Below are 17,284 nucleotides of genomic sequence, written 5' to 3'. Positions count from 1 at the left end.
CGTTGTCGTATGCGATTCCATCATTCAGATATTTCTCTTGAAGGACTGGGGAGTTTGACGCCCATTTCCGAATGTCCATCCCCGCCTCTTGCAAGATGGCTCTGGTCTCCTTGTAGAAAGTCTGGGCTTCTCCGACATCCCTGCACCCGACTAGCAAGTCATCCACGTAAAAGCTGGTGGAAAGTCGTGCAGCAGTGGCCGGGTAACGATGGCTGACAGATCTGAAATGGTGCTGCAAGGTGGCCGCGAGGAGGAACGGGCTGGAGGCAGCCCCAGAGGGCACTCGTGTCATTCTCCACTCCTGCAACGGCGGGTACGGGTTGGAGGCAGATGGAAGGTCGGAAACCCAAAGGAAACGCAGGGCGTCGCGATCTTCCGGCCGAATTAATATTTGGAGATACGCCTTCCGGATATCGGCAGTGAGGGCTACCGGGTGGTACCGAAAGGTGAGTAGGAGATGCAAGAGGTCACTGCTCATGTTCGGCCCCTTCGACAACACGTTGTTCAACGACGGGTGGCCAGCGATGTGGGATGACGCATCAAAAACAATTCGGATCTTGGTTGTGGCGGCCTCGCTACGTACTACGGCATGGTGAGGCAGATAGTAGAGATTACGGTCGGGATCAGGGCCGGTAACTTGTTCCGCATGGCCTTCTACGAAATATTCTCTTATTGTTTTGTCGTATTGCCGCAGAACCTCTGATGCGCTGCTAAATCGTCTGAGCTGGGCTCGGAGCCTATGCACTGCCGTGGCTTTGTTGTTGGCATCCGGTGGAAGCCCAGGCTCCTGAATCATCAAGGGAACCTCATACCGCTCTTTCGACTTTGCTATGCCCGCCTCGAAGACCTGGAGGTCCGTGCTGCACACGTGGCTGGCTGTGGGCTCGGGACTTGTGATTCCGAGCGTGTCAAGTTTCCACAAGTCTTCGGCACTACAGTCAGACTCTGGATCTCCGCAAGTGAGAAGTAGGGCACATGTCGATTGGGGGAGCCGGGTATGCACGGTCGTTGAAGCCCTGTATAACCCAACCAAACACCGTTTCAACGGCAGTGAGATCCTCCGTCATCCTCAGAATTCGTCCCGTTACAAGACGCCAGTAGTTGTCTGCTCCGACCAGGATGTCAACACTTCGGGAAACGCCTGATGTTGACGCAGGTTGCAAGTCACGCTCAAGTAGCATGCGTGTTAAATGCGGATCCAGCGAAGGGCTCAGGGTCTTGCATATCTCGGGAATCGTTAGAGCTTCTAACTCGAAGGTGGCGTCACGGCCTGTAATGTTTACAGTGACCTTACTGCATCTGTGGCGGGCAGATTGCGTTGATCCAAACGCGTAGATGGCCAAGTCCTCAACGTCGATTGTCGCACATTGTAGGCTCATAGCGAGGTCCTCTCTGATAAAGGTCCGTTGGCTTCCGTTATCAAGCAGGATCTGGACTCTTGCCTTGCCTCCGGGGCCAGAGGCATCCACCGCAGCACTTTGAAGCAGTATGACGGTACTGTCCATAGAAGCTGGTGTTGCTTGCACTGGAGACGGCACTGCGGCCGTTGCCGGATGGGGTTCGGCGGCTAGAGACGCTGCCACGGGCTGTATATCAGAGTATTGTGAGATGGTGACCACTGCACTTTCTGCAAACTAAACTGGCTGAGGTTCGACAGTGGCGTGCATGATGGTAGCGTTTTGCACATCGATAACAGCGCCGCGTGTAGCTCAGCAGCCGCTTTTTCTCTTCTGGTGTTGTGGGAACAGGACAACCTTCGGTGAAGTGGTCGCTTGCACGACAAAACGCGCAATTCCTCTGGGAAACTGGAGCCCCTGGACGTTGCCCCTGGACGTTGACAGCAGCAGGGAGGGCTGCCGCGGACGGTAAGCGTGCTTGCAGGGTGCCTTCCGTATTGTCCTTCTGAACGTGGCGGGGACGGTGAAAGGCCGCTTCGTCCCTACTTTCGACTTGCACCCGCAGAAAGGTAAGAAGAGCGGTCACCTGTTCCGCTGTCGAGAAAGTCCTTGGGCCGTCAGCGGAGGGAGCCCCGCCGCCACTGTTCCCGCCAGATGCAGCGTCCGCTTTCCTGCTGTGCTGAAACTGAACGAAGAGGTCGGTAGGAATGCAGCGCGTAAGCACCCTGTATAGAACGGCATCTTAACTCGATCGGGGTATGCCAAGCGATTCCAAAGCCTTTGTATGCCGTGACGCCTCGTCGTACAGATGACGCAGCTGGGCTACGTCACTACAGCTGTTCACCGAATGGAGGGCTATCTAGGGCTAATCTAGATGTTCTGCTGAGAGTAGATCTGTGCGCCCGAATCGTTGGTTGAGAGTCAGTATTGCGGTAGCGTAATTGTCCCCGCTGAGACCGATGCCGTCAGTTGCTCGTTTGGCGTCGTCCGTAAGAAAAGAGAGTAGATATTTAAACTTCTCTACTGGAGCTAGGGACGCATTTCCATGAATCGTAGCGTCGTAGTGTTCCCAAAATCTTTGCCAATCTTGCAGTTTCCCTCCGAATTTCGGGATCTGCAGCTTCGGCAGCGATACGGTGCGGCCTGCTTGAGACGGCGGATCCCCAGTCGTGTGCAACTGTTCGCGGAGGGCCCGCTTCGCTTGACTGATGGCTGCTTCGAACTGCTTTTCGTGCTCCAACACAGCGTTGTTCTCCTCATCGAACCCAGCATCGTCGTCGATGAGTTCGAGAACCTGCTGATCGAGTTTGCACAACGCGGCCTTCCGTGCAACCAGGTAGTCCATGTCTACCTCAACGCTGGCCTTTGGAATATCGGGGCGCGCGAGGCATTCTTCTAGATGCGCGATGGTGCGGGTAACCATCCCCCGGATCCCAGCTTGAGTCCTCTTGAGGCGATCTAGTTGACGCTCGCGGGGCATTGTCGAGTGCAGTCGTCCCGGGTTTCGGCACCAAATGTTCCGAATTAGCGAAACGAAGTAACAGGGACCACAACTGCTCGCCTTCTTGCCCAACGAAAACAACAAGTGATTTTATTCCCGTGATCACGCGCCCTACTCAGTTCCTCCTTCTCCTTTCGCAACAATGACCATTATATTTATTCCCTGTCGAGACGTTGAAGAGGACGGGAGACCTGGGGAGCTAACACTTAGTATATCACTAGAATTCCGTAGCTTACTGTGATCAGACACAGCGCACTTGGGAATGAGTAGAGAGATTAGGAAGAGGGACCATAGAATTATACGATATTACGATGGCTTCCGTAACTACAGTAGAATAGCCCAACAAAGACACAGGCGATTTGTCACGGGGCACCGGTGTTATGAGTCAGACTCCGCTTCTAAAGTGATTGATTACTCGAAATTGTAATTGGAGTACTCGAAAAATTGCTGGTTCAAAAATGAAATTCATTATTCGAAAAATACTCATCTGTAATCTATTTAAAGCAATTCAATTACTTGTAACGCGTTACGTACAAGTCTGGCTCTCGAGGAAATACGAGAAAAGGGATGATAGCACACGTCCTTGGCGCGCACTGCAATTTTGTTTTTGTTGTGAATAAAAGGTTGGAAAGGTGTTCGGCTTGCCCGTGCCTTCCCTTTCGTAACATGATCTGGCACAACAGGTAGACTACGTAGCTTGGTCTACGTAGCGCTGGTTATCCAGAAAGTGCTTCTTATTCGGCGGTTGAGTCACCTTGACTTCAAGGGTGTCTCAATTAATTGAGAAATTATTGTTGGACAAATCTCCACACTGTAGTCTGCACCAGTAATAAATTTTATTTCTTTCCGCCTCCAGGTTAAGTGGATCCGACAAAAACAATATGGAGGTGCGATGTCGTATGGCCTCACATACGATGACATGTATGGAAGCTGTCCAGGAGGAGAGAAGTTTCCTTTGCAGACTGTAATCTACAACGAACTGAGCGGAAAAATCTAGTATTGATAAAGAAGTTGCAACAACAAAGCAGCAGCACGTAGCACACGTTACACGGAGAGCTGGTACATCACAGCCGCCTGCGTATTGACGAATAAAAAGGTTTGCAGTTGTTCCCAATGTTATCATCACCCAAGAAACGCGCACGAATTGTAGGGAGAGCATGTATATTAGGCTTTCATGATCCGCTTACTACAGAGGCTGGAGGACTTCCCTCTAACGCTCCCGCCTCGCAGTACTGTGCAGCCTATGGGGAGGGCAGCCCAGGTGAACCCGTTAGTATCCCTTGTCTGTGAGATGAGACATAGAGTCAGCTATCGTTCGCACAGCGGGGGTACGTAGCGGCGACAGCTATTTCTATCTCCCGTGCCGTTCCCCATGAAACGATCCAACTGTACACTCTGAGACCTCCCAGACAACACAAAACATTTTTCGGATGTCCCAAAAAAGTCCCAACGTCCCACGTCCTAAGAGCGCTCTTCCGAAGATATTGCCGGGACGTACCTCACAAAAAAGCGCACGTCTCTTTCTCTTCTTGTTCTCTTTCATGTGCGCCCTTCCCCAAGTTTGCGGAGATGAGGGAGGAGAGAGAGGTGAAGCGAGAGTCGCACGACGGTACTGCCACTGGTGGTTGAAAATCCCCCTTCACAACTGCATTTTGCCTGGTTTTAGAACGGCATAGAAATAAATAGCGTGTGTGGGTTTTACTTTTCTTTAGATATTTATATCACTAACTTTATCCCTTTTGTAAGCTAGTGTGAATTGCTTAAGGTACGGTACTGTGGCTGTAGCGTGGCGTGGCGGGAAAAACGACCTCCTTTGTTTGCTTGTCCTCCATTTTGACGGCGCGCTATTCTTCAAATACTAAGTGATGTGATGCGACGAACGGGAGCAATGGGCGGTGAAGCAGGTACGTATTCACCTTTATTAACATCAAATGTTTCAAGCATTGGTTTAACTTGGGTAATAATTAGATAGTGTGAATAGCTAGTCAAGTGCGAATGTTTTGGAGTGTGCGACGCATTGTCGAAGCAGTCCATGGAGAAATCCAAAGCAACCTTTCACCGCCGTGTAAGGCAAGCAGTTGTGGAGAGCTTGAACCTAATTGAGTCAGCAGCAAGCAGTCATTCTCCTAGTTTGGTTTTTACGGAAACCCAATGTACAGACTTGAGTGTAAGCGAAGAGCCGTTTCCTGGATCGTCATGGTCTGCTCATCGATTCGAACATGAAGAGCACTCTCAAGATACTGAGGTTGCAGGGCAATTTGGCCAGCTCTCGCCTGCCAGAAGCACTGCAGCAAGCGGCACTGAAACTACTGAAACATCAGGGGATGCACCATTGCAGGATCAGCTTAGAGCTTGGGCGGTTGAATGTGTAGTGCCGCATACCACTGTGACGAAGCTTCTACGAGTTTTGAGGTCTCAACCATCGTTAAGTGAACTTCCGTCATCCGCGAGAACTTTGTTGGAAACACCACGTGAAGCCGGAGGCGTCAAAGAGATGGGTGAAGGCAAATACTGCCATTTTGGGCTTGCCGTCGGCCTGCAGTATTCACTCGGGGCACAGCGTATCTTCCCCCATGAAGTGTTAATAAACGTGAATATTGACGGTCTACCACTGGCTAAAAGCGCAAAAAATCAGTTCTGGCCTATCCAATGTAAAGTCAAGAATTACAGTAAGTGTGAGCCTTTCCTTATCGGGGTGTACTATGGAAACTCGAAGCCCGTCTGTGCCAACAGCTTCCTTCAGCCATTTGTGTCAGAGCTGAACGACCTTCTGATGAGCGGATTGCGCATAGGTGACAGTACTGTGAGAGTTAAGCTTGCGGCTATTGTTTGCGATGCACCAGCGAAGGCTTATGTTCTGGGCATCAAAGGTCACAACGCTTACTTCAGCTGCACAAAATGTATGACTGAGGGAAGCTATAAGCATGGTCGTGTTTGCTTTCCTGACCTCGACGCGCCACTAATGACGGACGAATGTTTCCGTAATCTTGGAAATGAGGAGCACCACGTAAACGAGACAGTTCTGAAGGATTTGCCAATTGACCTGGTGAAAACTGTCCCCTTGGACTATATGCATCTGGTATGTCTTGGCGTTGTTCATAAGCTTCTCGTGCTCTGGTTTAAAGGCGACAAAGCCTACCGTCTCGGAAGTGGTGTGAAGGACCAAATATCCCTAGAGCTACTAAAGGTTGAGCCGTATGTGTGCTCAGATTTTGGAAGAAAGCCTCGCACACTGACAGAATTAGACCGCTGGAAGGCTACAGAGTTTAGAATGCTTGTACTGTACACCGGACCAATAGTTCTGCAGTCAAAAGTTCCAGGGCCCCATTTTTCTAACTTCATGGTGTTGCACACAGCGATCACAATTTTGTGCAGTCCTGTTTTTTGTGAGCAGTATATTGCTTACGCGGAGAGGCTGCTACGGCATTTCGTTGAAGTCTTCATCACCCTGTACAGAGAGCATAATGTGTCGCACAACGTTCATAACATGATCCACCTGGCAAATGACGTCCGTGAACATGGCCCTCTAGATACATGGAGCGCCTTTCCATTTGAGAACGCAATGCAGAGTCTCAAGGGGATTTTAAGGAAGCCAGACCGCCCTTTGGAACAATTGTACAACCGCGTCATGGAGGAACGAAAGCTTGCTCACGTCACCACCTGCTCTTCACGGAACAGTACGCAGTATGGCATGACCCACAGTGCCGGACCTCTACCAGTGGGCTGCAGGGGACCGGAGTACAAAAAAGTGACAGTCTCTGAAAAATTCACATTGCAAACAAACAAACGTGATCGCACCTGTGTGATGACCGACGGGTCAATTGTGCATATCGAAAACTTTGCCTTTAGTTCCACTACTGGACAGCTGGTTGTCATTGGGAGGAAATTTTTGAACATTTCCGACCTATACGATCACCCATGCAAGTCATCATTATTTGGGATTAGGCTAGTGCACAGTCTTTCAGCGCTGACTGCTTGGCCACTGAGAGATGTCTCTCAAAAGTGTTTGAGACTACCTTTCAAGAAGAAGTTCGCCATTTTCCCACTGCTTCATTCCCAATAATGGGTCTAATGGACAGACCAACCAATGAGGTGTCACAGTTGTTTCCCAACGTAAAGCTATATGTTATTTTTAATTTTATTTTGTGTTAATGCCGTGAAGCATCAGTGACTATGGCTGGACAGGCGAAGAGAGGACAGCAGGAAGGAGTGGGGGACAGTGATGGGTTAATATGAATCCTAGACTGATATTCGTCTTGAAAGTCTTCGGAATACCTCATACAACACAGCCTGTGACAGGATTCGAACCCGTGTCACTTCCCAGTCTCGTCGCAAAAATCATCCTAACCACTGTGCCATGGGAGCTGGATCGGATGCCATTACTGATAATGACTTATGCAGCAATTAGTTATAAATGTTTCTGAATTTCGCTTTTTTTGTATGCATAGTTCACATTTTAGCTTTTCGTTAGGGAACAAGAAATTTCTTGTTGTGAAGTTTCCTGATGAAGAAGAAAGCATCGCCACAGTCCACATTAATTGGATGGCAGAGGGAAAATGTCTTTGGCCAAACGAGAAAGATCCGTCAAGGCTGCGTCAGATGGTAATAAATGGCGCAACACCACAACAGAGCTGGGCTAAGCACAACTGTATTGTGCTTTCGTCATTCGGTAAGTTGTAATATTTACAGCACAGGTACAAGTATGCATGTAACATTATAATGCTTGGTGCGTTTTGTTTATGTTATAGATACATATGGAGAAGCACAGCAGAAACTAAACAAGGCTCAAGAGACATCTGACCTTTCAAGCGATATAGAGCTGGGTCGTGGCAAAAGAAGAAAGCGGAGGACTGCCAAAAGTATCAATGAGGCTTACGGGGAGATGCCTTATGATGAGGACAGGGAAACAGATTCAGAGTGCAACAGCTATGTACCTCCAAGACCACCTACACCCCCAACGTACATGGATTTGTCTGGCTCTGGAACCACAAGTGAGTGCGCACTATAGAGTAGTTTTTGTTCTCGGTGCTCTTCACAATAATGTGACAGATGTCCATAGTCCCTTGAATTATATGCATGAGTTGACTTGCAATTTAGCTTCTCTCTTGAGTTGTAGAATTTGTGATTCTACCTTGCCCTTTGTCTGTGCTCCACTTAGACCTCGGAACCATACCAGTTGACGCAGGGCCACCCACCGCTGTACAGGCATCACAAGTGACAAGAAGTCACGTCGAGCACGGTAAGAAATGGTATTCTGGCTTGTGACAGAAGTATGTATTCCATAAATCAGTGTTTAGGATGGCAGGTCCATTCCAGCCGAGACCAGCCAGAGCATTAGCTCAACCCTCTTACATTTCGCTGCAAAAAAATTGTGTGCATTCCCTTAGGGACGTGTATTTTAAACATAAAATATTTTCTAAAGTTTTCGCTTTCGTTTCGCTTTCGGAGATTCGTTTCGCGGGAAAATTGGAAGCTCACCTGTCCTCATTGCTTAGCTAAGCAATTGAAAATATTGACCATTCGTTAAAAAATCACACTTTTGTGGTAATATAACGTAACGACGTAACAGTGTTTAGACTTTTTCTTTATGATCTCGCGCGCACTTTTCCCGCAACAGAAAGTAAAAAAAAGCTAAAGGTAATGCTGTACAAGAACTAGCTTTGTTTTACTGAGAGTCTGAAGCCTTTCTTTTTTTCTCTTTTTTCTCATTTCTCTTTCCTTTTTTTTCAGCTCTAAGTGAAGCTAGGCAGAGAGCCCGCAGCTGGAGAGAGCCCCCACGTAGCTACACTAATACAGCCATGCGGGGGGCAGGCGCCGCATCTTGTATGTTATATTCTGCATTTTACGTCCAAACGTCACCTGCCTATAAAGCAGTGGATGCATTTTAGTTCTCGGGAGGGTGGTACTTTGTGGAAAAGAGGCATGTGCAAAAATATGCAATTAGAAATGAGATATATCATTGTCAACCGATATTTAATAGAGATGAAGTATACCATGCATATATTCCTTTTTTCAGGGGATACCTTTCCTGTGTACAGTGAAGGGAACTTTGGTAAGTTTTTGTTTCGCACTTAGACGAGTACATGATAAGCACAAGTAGAAGTTGTAGTAGCAGCATAGCTGCGTCACTTCATTGTGTGTATCTGTGCAGAAATGGAGATATGTATCTATAAGCATCTATTTTTGATATGTGCGCATCCGTTACGGGGCTCAGTCGTGTGTGATGTTGTGGGCCTATACACTCATTCACTCTGCTAAGGAATGAGGATTGCAAATTATCTCGAGTTCTATTTCATATCCTTTAAGGCTACCCTCAGTCGCTGCATCCTGATTCTGAAATAACACAGCCAACTTGCAGCACAGCAAGCTTCACTGGGAGAATGCACCAACACCTGCAACGTATGCTTCTTATTAGTAATTAATCTGTGTGTTATTGTGCCTTAAGTTGAAATGAAACTAATTTTGTGGACGTAATATCGACTGCTGTTATTCATTGCAGACACCAGCACTAGCCCAATGCCTACAAATAGCTGTACGTCGGCACACCATACACAGGGAGACAGTTATATTCCACCCCAGCAGAACAGAGGCAAGTAGTCTTTAAATGAACCAACAGTTAAATGGAGCTGTAAGAAAACAACATATTTCAGGTGACACAAGAATTACAGAAGGTCTACTGAACGCACCTTTTCCGTCGCAGAACAGGCGTGACGTCGGTAAGGAAAAATAAACTCAGAGATCCTATGGAGCATAAACTGTTCATACCTCTAGAAAGATATATATATGTATACATGTGTCTGTGTTTGTGTGTGTGTGTGTTTTAGCGTTCGAGAAAGAGGTGCTGAAGGTCCTGCACATGCTTAAGGTGACACAACAAGCTCAAAGTGAGCAGCTCTCTGCAATACTCCACAGCTTAAGCTCTGCAGCTGAAGAAGCAGAATCACAAAGGGCTCTGCCCATGCCATTCAGAAGGCTCTCAGATTTTTTGCAGTTTGAGGAGGACCTGGCAGACAGCGACACAAAGCGAAGCCAGTTGGTACGTATAAACCTTTCAGTCATCAATCTAGCACTTGGTGGTCATTCTTGCTTATGTAGGTAGTCATTTACATAAAAAGGGTGGTTGGCATGCACCATATGCAGTACAAGCAGCATCCTCTCTAGTGCACTTCAATAATTATTTTTCATTTTGCGATTATGAATCATATCAAAATTTTTTCGCTAACACAAAACAGGTACATGATGCTTTCATGCAAATGCAAACAAATACTTTTAATTTCGCTACTACATGAATAAATTTTCTGCTAATTCAGAGAAAGTTCATCCGATCTGTTGGAGGTGGCAACCCACGAGAGCTGACATTCCGGTTCCTATCACGCCTCTTGGGATACAGTGTTGGGAAAGAGTACAGCTTGTTCGGAAATAAAGGAAAGAGGAAGTTCAGCAATCTTACCACATGGACTATCATGCTCAGTAAGTATCTCCGTGGAAGATACTGTCTTGGTACCGAGAGTCATATCAGGTTTGCAAAATTGGTACTCTAAAGTACACGATGACAATTGATGTCCTGAAGCTAGAACACATAAAAAGGACAAATACATACTTACAAAGCCTCAAGGACCTAAGAAATTGATGATGAAAGAAGGAGTCACTGAAAGGGTGTAGTCATTCCAGCTTAAACGTCCCAACTGTGTTGCTCGACCAATGTCGATTTCCGAGAGATTTCTTGAGCAAATATCGGCAAATTCGAATTTACCACCGAGGTACTCGCCATTATCACTGCTACCAATACTGTAAGTGTCTCCGGTGTGTTTGTTGTTTATTATGCTTGATGAATTTTTAAAGTTGTCATACTAGGACAAATATGAAATAGCGAGGAGCAATTGCTTTTAGACGTCTCTTTTTTTTTTTTTTTCATGTCGAGAGAATGAAAGCACCAAACACAGGCTTTCACTTGTAGCAGGCAACACTTGCAGAAAACTAGTCCTGTAGTTTTGCATGTAGTTTTGCATTTGTAGTTTTAAGTGCGTTGGTCGGTTGAGTATGGCAGCTGTCAGAGACGACACTATCCTTCCTTAAAACGACCTAATTCGAATTTTTTTAGTTATTTACAGCCATATTCCCTCCACAAGCGCCAAAGCACGCCCTGGTTTTTCGCACGTAGCAGACATTCGATCCCGCTTACGGCCTTTCTAACTGCGATAAAAAAAAATCTGTTGCACGTTTACGCATGCCCCAACATCATAGATTTCTTTCTCGGAAATCGGCGTTGGTTGAGCAGCACCACTATGACTCAGCCAACCTACAAAACCTCAAGTGCCTAAGAAATTGAAGATGAAAGAAGGAAGTCACTGAAAAAGTTACCCAGCAAGGTTAGCTTCGCTAATTCATAAGGGAACCTAGAAAATGTGGGTTCAGGTCCTACAGCTGACTAGCCTTTTCAGTGACTTCCTTCTTCCATCGGAAGGACACGTTATGATACATTTCCAAATACCTTCGTTAAATAATTATATATTGTTAGCATGTTCATTTGCATTGGTTGCATGGCCTGCTGGCTCTGATTGCCCTGTTTCGTCTTATCCTCCATACGTCCGTCCTCCTTTGTTTCCTTTTTTCTTGGGGGGGGGGGGGGCTATAGTCGTGAAGACGCCCACTTCTTTGTGGCCAACAACGGCGAGCCGATCCTGCCATTCCCTCCGGTTTCGTAATACATACGTTTGTATGCCTTCTGTAGTGGTTTATACATTTTCTTGTGTGATTGTTCCTAGACTATATGACAGAAACTAAGGGAGCTACAGTGAAAGAGGTCGAGCAAGCTACGATGTCCTGGCTCCGACATGCGCCGGAGGCTTGTCACCGTGAAGAGCAGAAGGCTGCAATGGAACAGGACTGACTCACCGTGCTATGCAGAAGTACACCATAAGTAAGCAGGCAAGAACGACAGTCTTCTGTCGACATGACATGTCTGGGACATGATCATTTACAGAGTTCACAGGAACTGCTCAGTGTATTTTTAAGACTACTGTCATTACTCAGCTTCTCTTTTCTCCAAAATTTTTGCTAAACATTTAAAGCACAACTCCCCTCCTCACCGTTGATTTTTGTAAAAATGAATTAAACTTTTGTGAAATTTTGATACTAACAACATGGCAGGACCCGAGGACGTAGACATGTGGAATGTCTTCACAACACCAAGTACCACTGTCTGTATTTCATTTGGAGAGACACACCACTGGCTACTTTACACGAGGATGAATTTATTTACTTCCTCTCTCGGGTAGGAGGGTCATTCGAAGTCAAACGTCAGAGAGGTGATGCTCGATCATCTTGGATTTAATAATAATAATAAAAATAAACATGTGTGATTAGTGGCACTTTGGAACTCCACGCAAAAAATTCATTTCTTTAGTAATTTCAATTTGAAGCCTTCTAAACGATGCGTGACCACTTTAGTAAGAATTGAGTGGTGCTGTCGACACCGGAGTAAAACAATGTATTTTTGAACTACAATGAAGAAACAGTTATTTATTTCAAAAACCCATGTGCACCAACACAGCAGCAGGAACACTTTGTGGATCATCTTTTCAAATAGCACAAGACAAGAGCCATGTCGTCCTTTTTCATGTTCTCTGAAGCTCGGGGGTTTTGCCATGCTATCTTAGTTACGTATCACGATTCTCGAGGAAGGTCACATGTTTGTCTATATTTTTAACTCATTCCAGTTACCAGGTAATTAGATTACTCGTCAATGTGTGAAAAATGAGGCTTTTACAGGTCTTACATATCAGCGAGGAAAAAGTACTTTTGATGCACTGTTGCTGTACGTTATGTGTGAAAAAAAAAAGCTAATCTAGTAAGGTTGTTTGTTTTGTAGACACACTTTCTCTGAAAAATTGGACACCATTGGTACACTTGGTATAGATAACGATTTCTTCTTCAATGCGGTGCAAAAATATATGTGGTTTTACCTTTGCGTCGACGGTACCACTCAATTCTTACCAGTGTGGTCACGTGTCATTTAGCAGATTTCAAATATAAGTTACTAGGGAAATGAATCTTTATCAAGACTTAATTTTTCCTGTAGGTTCCTGTGCCGCTTAAGATGTCTAATGTCTTAAAATGCAATCAAGGGTGGTCAAGTGTCACTTCTAGGGCGTTCGGCATGGAACGACCCAGGTGTGTACTGTTTCTGTGCTCATCCACAGCCATGCAAATAGTGTGTAGGGTGCGTGTCTACGTGAACTGTTGTCTCTGTGCTCAATGTTGTCCAGACCTTTTCTATATATCTACATAACTAGGCACGTAACTAGGGTTTTTTGGACATTTTACATGGATTCTTGGCTTAACTTCGACATCCTGGTGTATTCAGCTTGCCAATAGCTTATAATGATGTGTAAAGTACTGATAACTCATACGCACATTCCGAAAAATTGTTTCGACTTGAGGACTTGTTCGTCTTGTGCAAGTCGCAATACTGATGGTGCGCTGTGCATTCAAATGTGTTTAAGCTCTGCACAAATTTTATCTGAACCAGTGACCGATAAAGCAAAGCCCTCTGTATAACAGTTCGTGTGAACTCCTGTAGACATCCCTGAAGAGCTGACTTCGGTATAACGTAACCTCATCCATATTAGGTGCTCTATGTTTCGTCTGCGTATATTCCAATCTTGCCAATCTTTTGTAGTTTTATGATAGTGCAGGTCAGTGAAATATGACATGGTATTTTTATATATGAATGTAAATTGCAGCAACATTGCAACATTGTTGCAAGTGCAACACAGCGTACGTTCATTTTTTAAGGGCAGCACAAGAAATGTGCTTTCATGCTACAATACCGTGTCTGACTGCAGTGCCAGGTGCATTTTGTTGTCCACCTTTTTTCCTGCTGCTTTTTTGCTACAAGTCACTGTAGAACTGTTAGCAGGAAAGTTTGTATATTGTTGGGAATAGGTCCCATTTTCTGTACAGGGGCCTGTATGTACAACAGTGCAATACGAGGTGCGCTATTTGAAACATGGTGAATAATTTAACATTGTGCCAGGTCATTCATTCTAGTCATGCTATAAATATTGGGTGTGTCTCAGTTTTAAGACTTCTTTCTTGGTCACATTTTTGTTCTTCCTATATACGCAGGGTGCCCACAGTATAGGAGGAATTTTTAAGATGTAAAAAGGCTTCTCAGTCAGAGGCTACCATTGAGGGCAGCAAGGACCCTTCACGATACTAAGCTGCTATTCCTTATATTTCAAATTCATTTTATTGTTACCATAGATGCCCTTTGTGCTTTGTATTGCTCTTATGGAAACATGGACAACCCTTGTGCTTTATAGTGTTCTTATATGACTTCTTTCCGTGTAACACGTAAGCCAGATTTGAGACAGTATTTTAAGGCTTATTCAGGGGTTACATATAATATGTATCTGAATGCACAACTGTCCACTCCACTTCTTTTTTCTTTCCCTACAGTCATTGTGCACCTTTTAAAGCTTTCCACGCATACTGCAAAATTGTTTTTTAAGTCATGCAGTATATTTGAGTCTTCAATTTTTTTCGTCTGTGAGTACAACAGAGAGCAACTTTTTACTTGTGTCCAATGGCTCCATTCATATTTTGTCACATTGGTTTCGGTCTGTGTTATCTATTCAAGTGTTTTGTTCAGTCATCATAACGTGCAATATACAAACTACTGTGATATATTAGCTATTGACATGTATGAGATTTGATTTTTTTTGTGCGTGTCTAAGATGACACTAATTCAGCTGTGATATTCTGGGATCTATATACCTATATACAGGTATGATGCAGATGTTAAAGTATTTTTGTAACTGAATAAAAGACCACCGTATTTGTCATTTGAGCAAGTGAGCCTTCTTTATTGGACGATACCAGCGCAACGTACTTCAGTGAGGGAAATGTAATCAATTAGCAAATGTTACCATATGCAGACCTTGACCACCTCTACCCTACTGTACACCAGAGAAAGGGTAGCATCTCTGCAGAGCTGAGATGATCTGCAGGGAAGCCGGCTTCCAGCTAATACATAACATCCCAATAACGACTCTCATAAGTCCAGTAAAGATCACAATGGACGTCCCTGAAACATATCTGCGACATCCATCGGAGTTTCATAAAGACGTGTTTTGCACTTTTATTGGACCAAACTTGCACATCGCTCGGACGTCCACAACATCCGCGAAGGGACGTCCGAGAGACGTTCCTCGGATCATTTTGTGTTATCTGGGCTACTTAGGGACACCTTTTTCATATACTTTGCCGCCTAGAGCAGGTGGTGTCATGTGCTGCTTTCACCAAGGTGTACACTGTGACGCCCAGTCCACGTGTTGTATCATGCCGCCTGCACATGCGGCGTTAACGCTGTAGTGCATACTTACATCGTGCTGCATGGGGCATGCAGTACAAAAAGCGCATAGCTAGGAACCCACTGTGCCGGGTTGCGTGCCCGTTGTTTTGGGCCTCACGAAAGAGGCGACATGTCCTCCGGTTCAAGGGTATGTTGCCTATGTCACGATACGACGAGGGTGTGCGCAATGAGTAGACCTACGCAATGACAAATTCGGGGGCGAACACAGATGCGCATTTTGAAAGTGTGCAGCAAGTACAAAGACACACTCAAATCATTATTTCACAAGAAGCACGAGCTCGACACCAATATGCTAACGTTATCGCCTGATGTACCGCGGATCACGTGTGGAAGAAAACCAAATGTTCATTGTTCGGCGTTGAATTTCGCCGACGGGTTCATCGATTCAGGATTTCTGCAAGGGACAATCTCACTACATAAGCACTGACATCAACGATCATCGTTTACTTCAATAACAACAGCGGCAGCACTTCACACTTCTGCTATCATGACCCCTTCTGCATATTACAGGTCTTTATAGGTGCTTGCCTTATCAATTCCGTACTGCTGCCGCTGCTCTATCCAGCATTGAAGTTGTCTGCATCATGTGTGGAAAGAAAGAGAAGCAAAATGCTAGACGGATTATGGAAATGTATTCGGAAAGATATCAAGCTGTAAATTTAAGATGCCAGCGAAACCTTAGAACGAGACGTAATTCAATTCAATTCAATTCAGTTTTATTAGTCTAAGAGACCTCGGTTATAACCTTACCCTCCTAAGCATTGAGGCTTGTGGGCAGGTAACAGTCAGTGGCGTGCTCGACACTTAGAGCCGAACATTGATAACAACAGTAAAGTCAAAAAGAAAAAAGTAAGCAATAAGATACAGAGAATAATAATAATATGTATTACGCCTCGATGGCCTTGCTGTTAGAGCACGTTTATATGGCCAGAAGCTCTCACCCAAAGACGCTGTAGCGAGTTTGCGCGTCGTTAAGGCGGTGGGAAATGAACGCTACAGGGTATCAGGCGTCGTTGATATGCTGCTGCAAAACTGCGCCCACAGCGGTGCTAGACGCATCTACCATGAGACGGATTGGGACGTCGTGCTGGGGATGGACTAGCATAGCAGCGTTCGCGAGGGCCTCCAAATGCGGCGCAGCGGACTGCAACCAAGGGACGCTGCACGACACCTTTGGGTTTTGTTGGAACATGTCCGTGAGTGGCTGAATGATGGCGGCACATCTAGCAATGGCCGACGGTGAAAGTTCACGAAGCCAAGAAAGCGACGAAATTGACGGACAGTCGTTGGCTTGGGGAAATCTGTGATGGCCTTCACTTTGTGCTCAAGAGGGTGGCTTCCTTCGGAGGACACATGATGCCCGTGGAACTCCAGCTCGGAGACCCCAAAAGTGATTTTCTTGGCGTTTACCACCAACCCGTACTCGTGTGGACGGCTGAAAAGCTGCCGGAAAGACTTGTACTTGGAACTGAAGACGAGAAGATCATCTATGTAGGCGATTACGAAGTTATACGAAGAATATTTTCGGACAACCTCGCTGATAAAACGTTGAAACATTTGCGCGGTGCCTCTTAGACCGAAAGCATGCGCACATACTCAAACAAGCCGAACGGCGCTGTAGTTACTGTATTGGGTATATCTTCAGGCTCGACCGGGATTCGGTGATGTGCCTTTACTAGATCCATCTTTGAAAACGTAGTGGCTCGGGTAAGGCGTTCCACGACGTCGTGGATGTGCGGAGGCGGGTATTTGTCGGGGATTGTTCTTGCATTAAGAGCGCAGAAATCGCCGAAGGCCCGCCAGTTGTTGGGCTTCTTTTTGGTATCATATGCAGGGGCGAAGACCAGCTGCTAGATGAAGGACGGATGAACCCCACATCCAACATATGTTCAAACTCACGACGAGCAATGAAAAGGCGTTCACGACATAGTCGTCGAAAGGTCACCGTGATGGGAGGGCCTGAGGTCTCAATTCGGTGTGCATCATGATGCGAGGCCTTGAGCAGCT

The 17,284-nt window shown here is 45.9% G+C and overlaps 1 protein-coding gene across 1 annotated transcript; it reads left to right on the top strand.

The window, feature by feature from the left end:
• Positions 1–4,728: 4,728 nt before the first annotated feature.
• On the top strand, positions 4,729–12,050 carry LOC135379175 (uncharacterized). Its single transcript, XM_064612420.1, has 12 exons — positions 4,729–4,802; positions 7,370–7,567; positions 7,647–7,889; positions 8,057–8,137; positions 8,629–8,721; positions 8,915–8,950; positions 9,205–9,297; positions 9,398–9,487; positions 9,549–9,614; positions 9,723–9,934; positions 10,209–10,368; positions 11,664–12,050. Exons 1-12 carry the CDS (start codon positions 4,769–4,771, stop codon positions 11,786–11,788), a joined length of 1,431 nt encoding a protein of 476 aa, XP_064468490.1. The 5' UTR covers positions 4,729–4,768; the 3' UTR covers positions 11,789–12,050.
• The last annotated feature ends 5,234 nt before the right edge of the window (positions 12,051–17,284 follow it).

This window comes from Ornithodoros turicata, chromosome 1 (genome assembly GCF_037126465.1).
Source record: "Ornithodoros turicata isolate Travis chromosome 1, ASM3712646v1, whole genome shotgun sequence".
Classification (NCBI taxonomy): Eukaryota; Metazoa; Arthropoda; class Arachnida; order Ixodida; family Argasidae; genus Ornithodoros; species Ornithodoros turicata.
This window is presented reverse-complemented; position numbering and strand designations above follow the sequence as displayed.

Bases quoted from the DNA above. Each gene is read 5' to 3' on its own strand.
- LOC135379175 (XM_064612420.1), top strand. From the start codon at position 4,769: ATGCGACGAACGGGAGCAATGGGCGGTGAAGCAG. The intron at 9,615-9,722 runs GTAAGGAAAAAT...TGTGTGTTTTAG, and splicing joins GCAGAACAGGCGTGACGTCG to CGTTCGAGAAAGAGGTGCTG. The intron at 10,369-11,663 runs GTAAGTATCTCC...GATTGTTCCTAG, and splicing joins CACATGGACTATCATGCTCA to ACTATATGACAGAAACTAAG.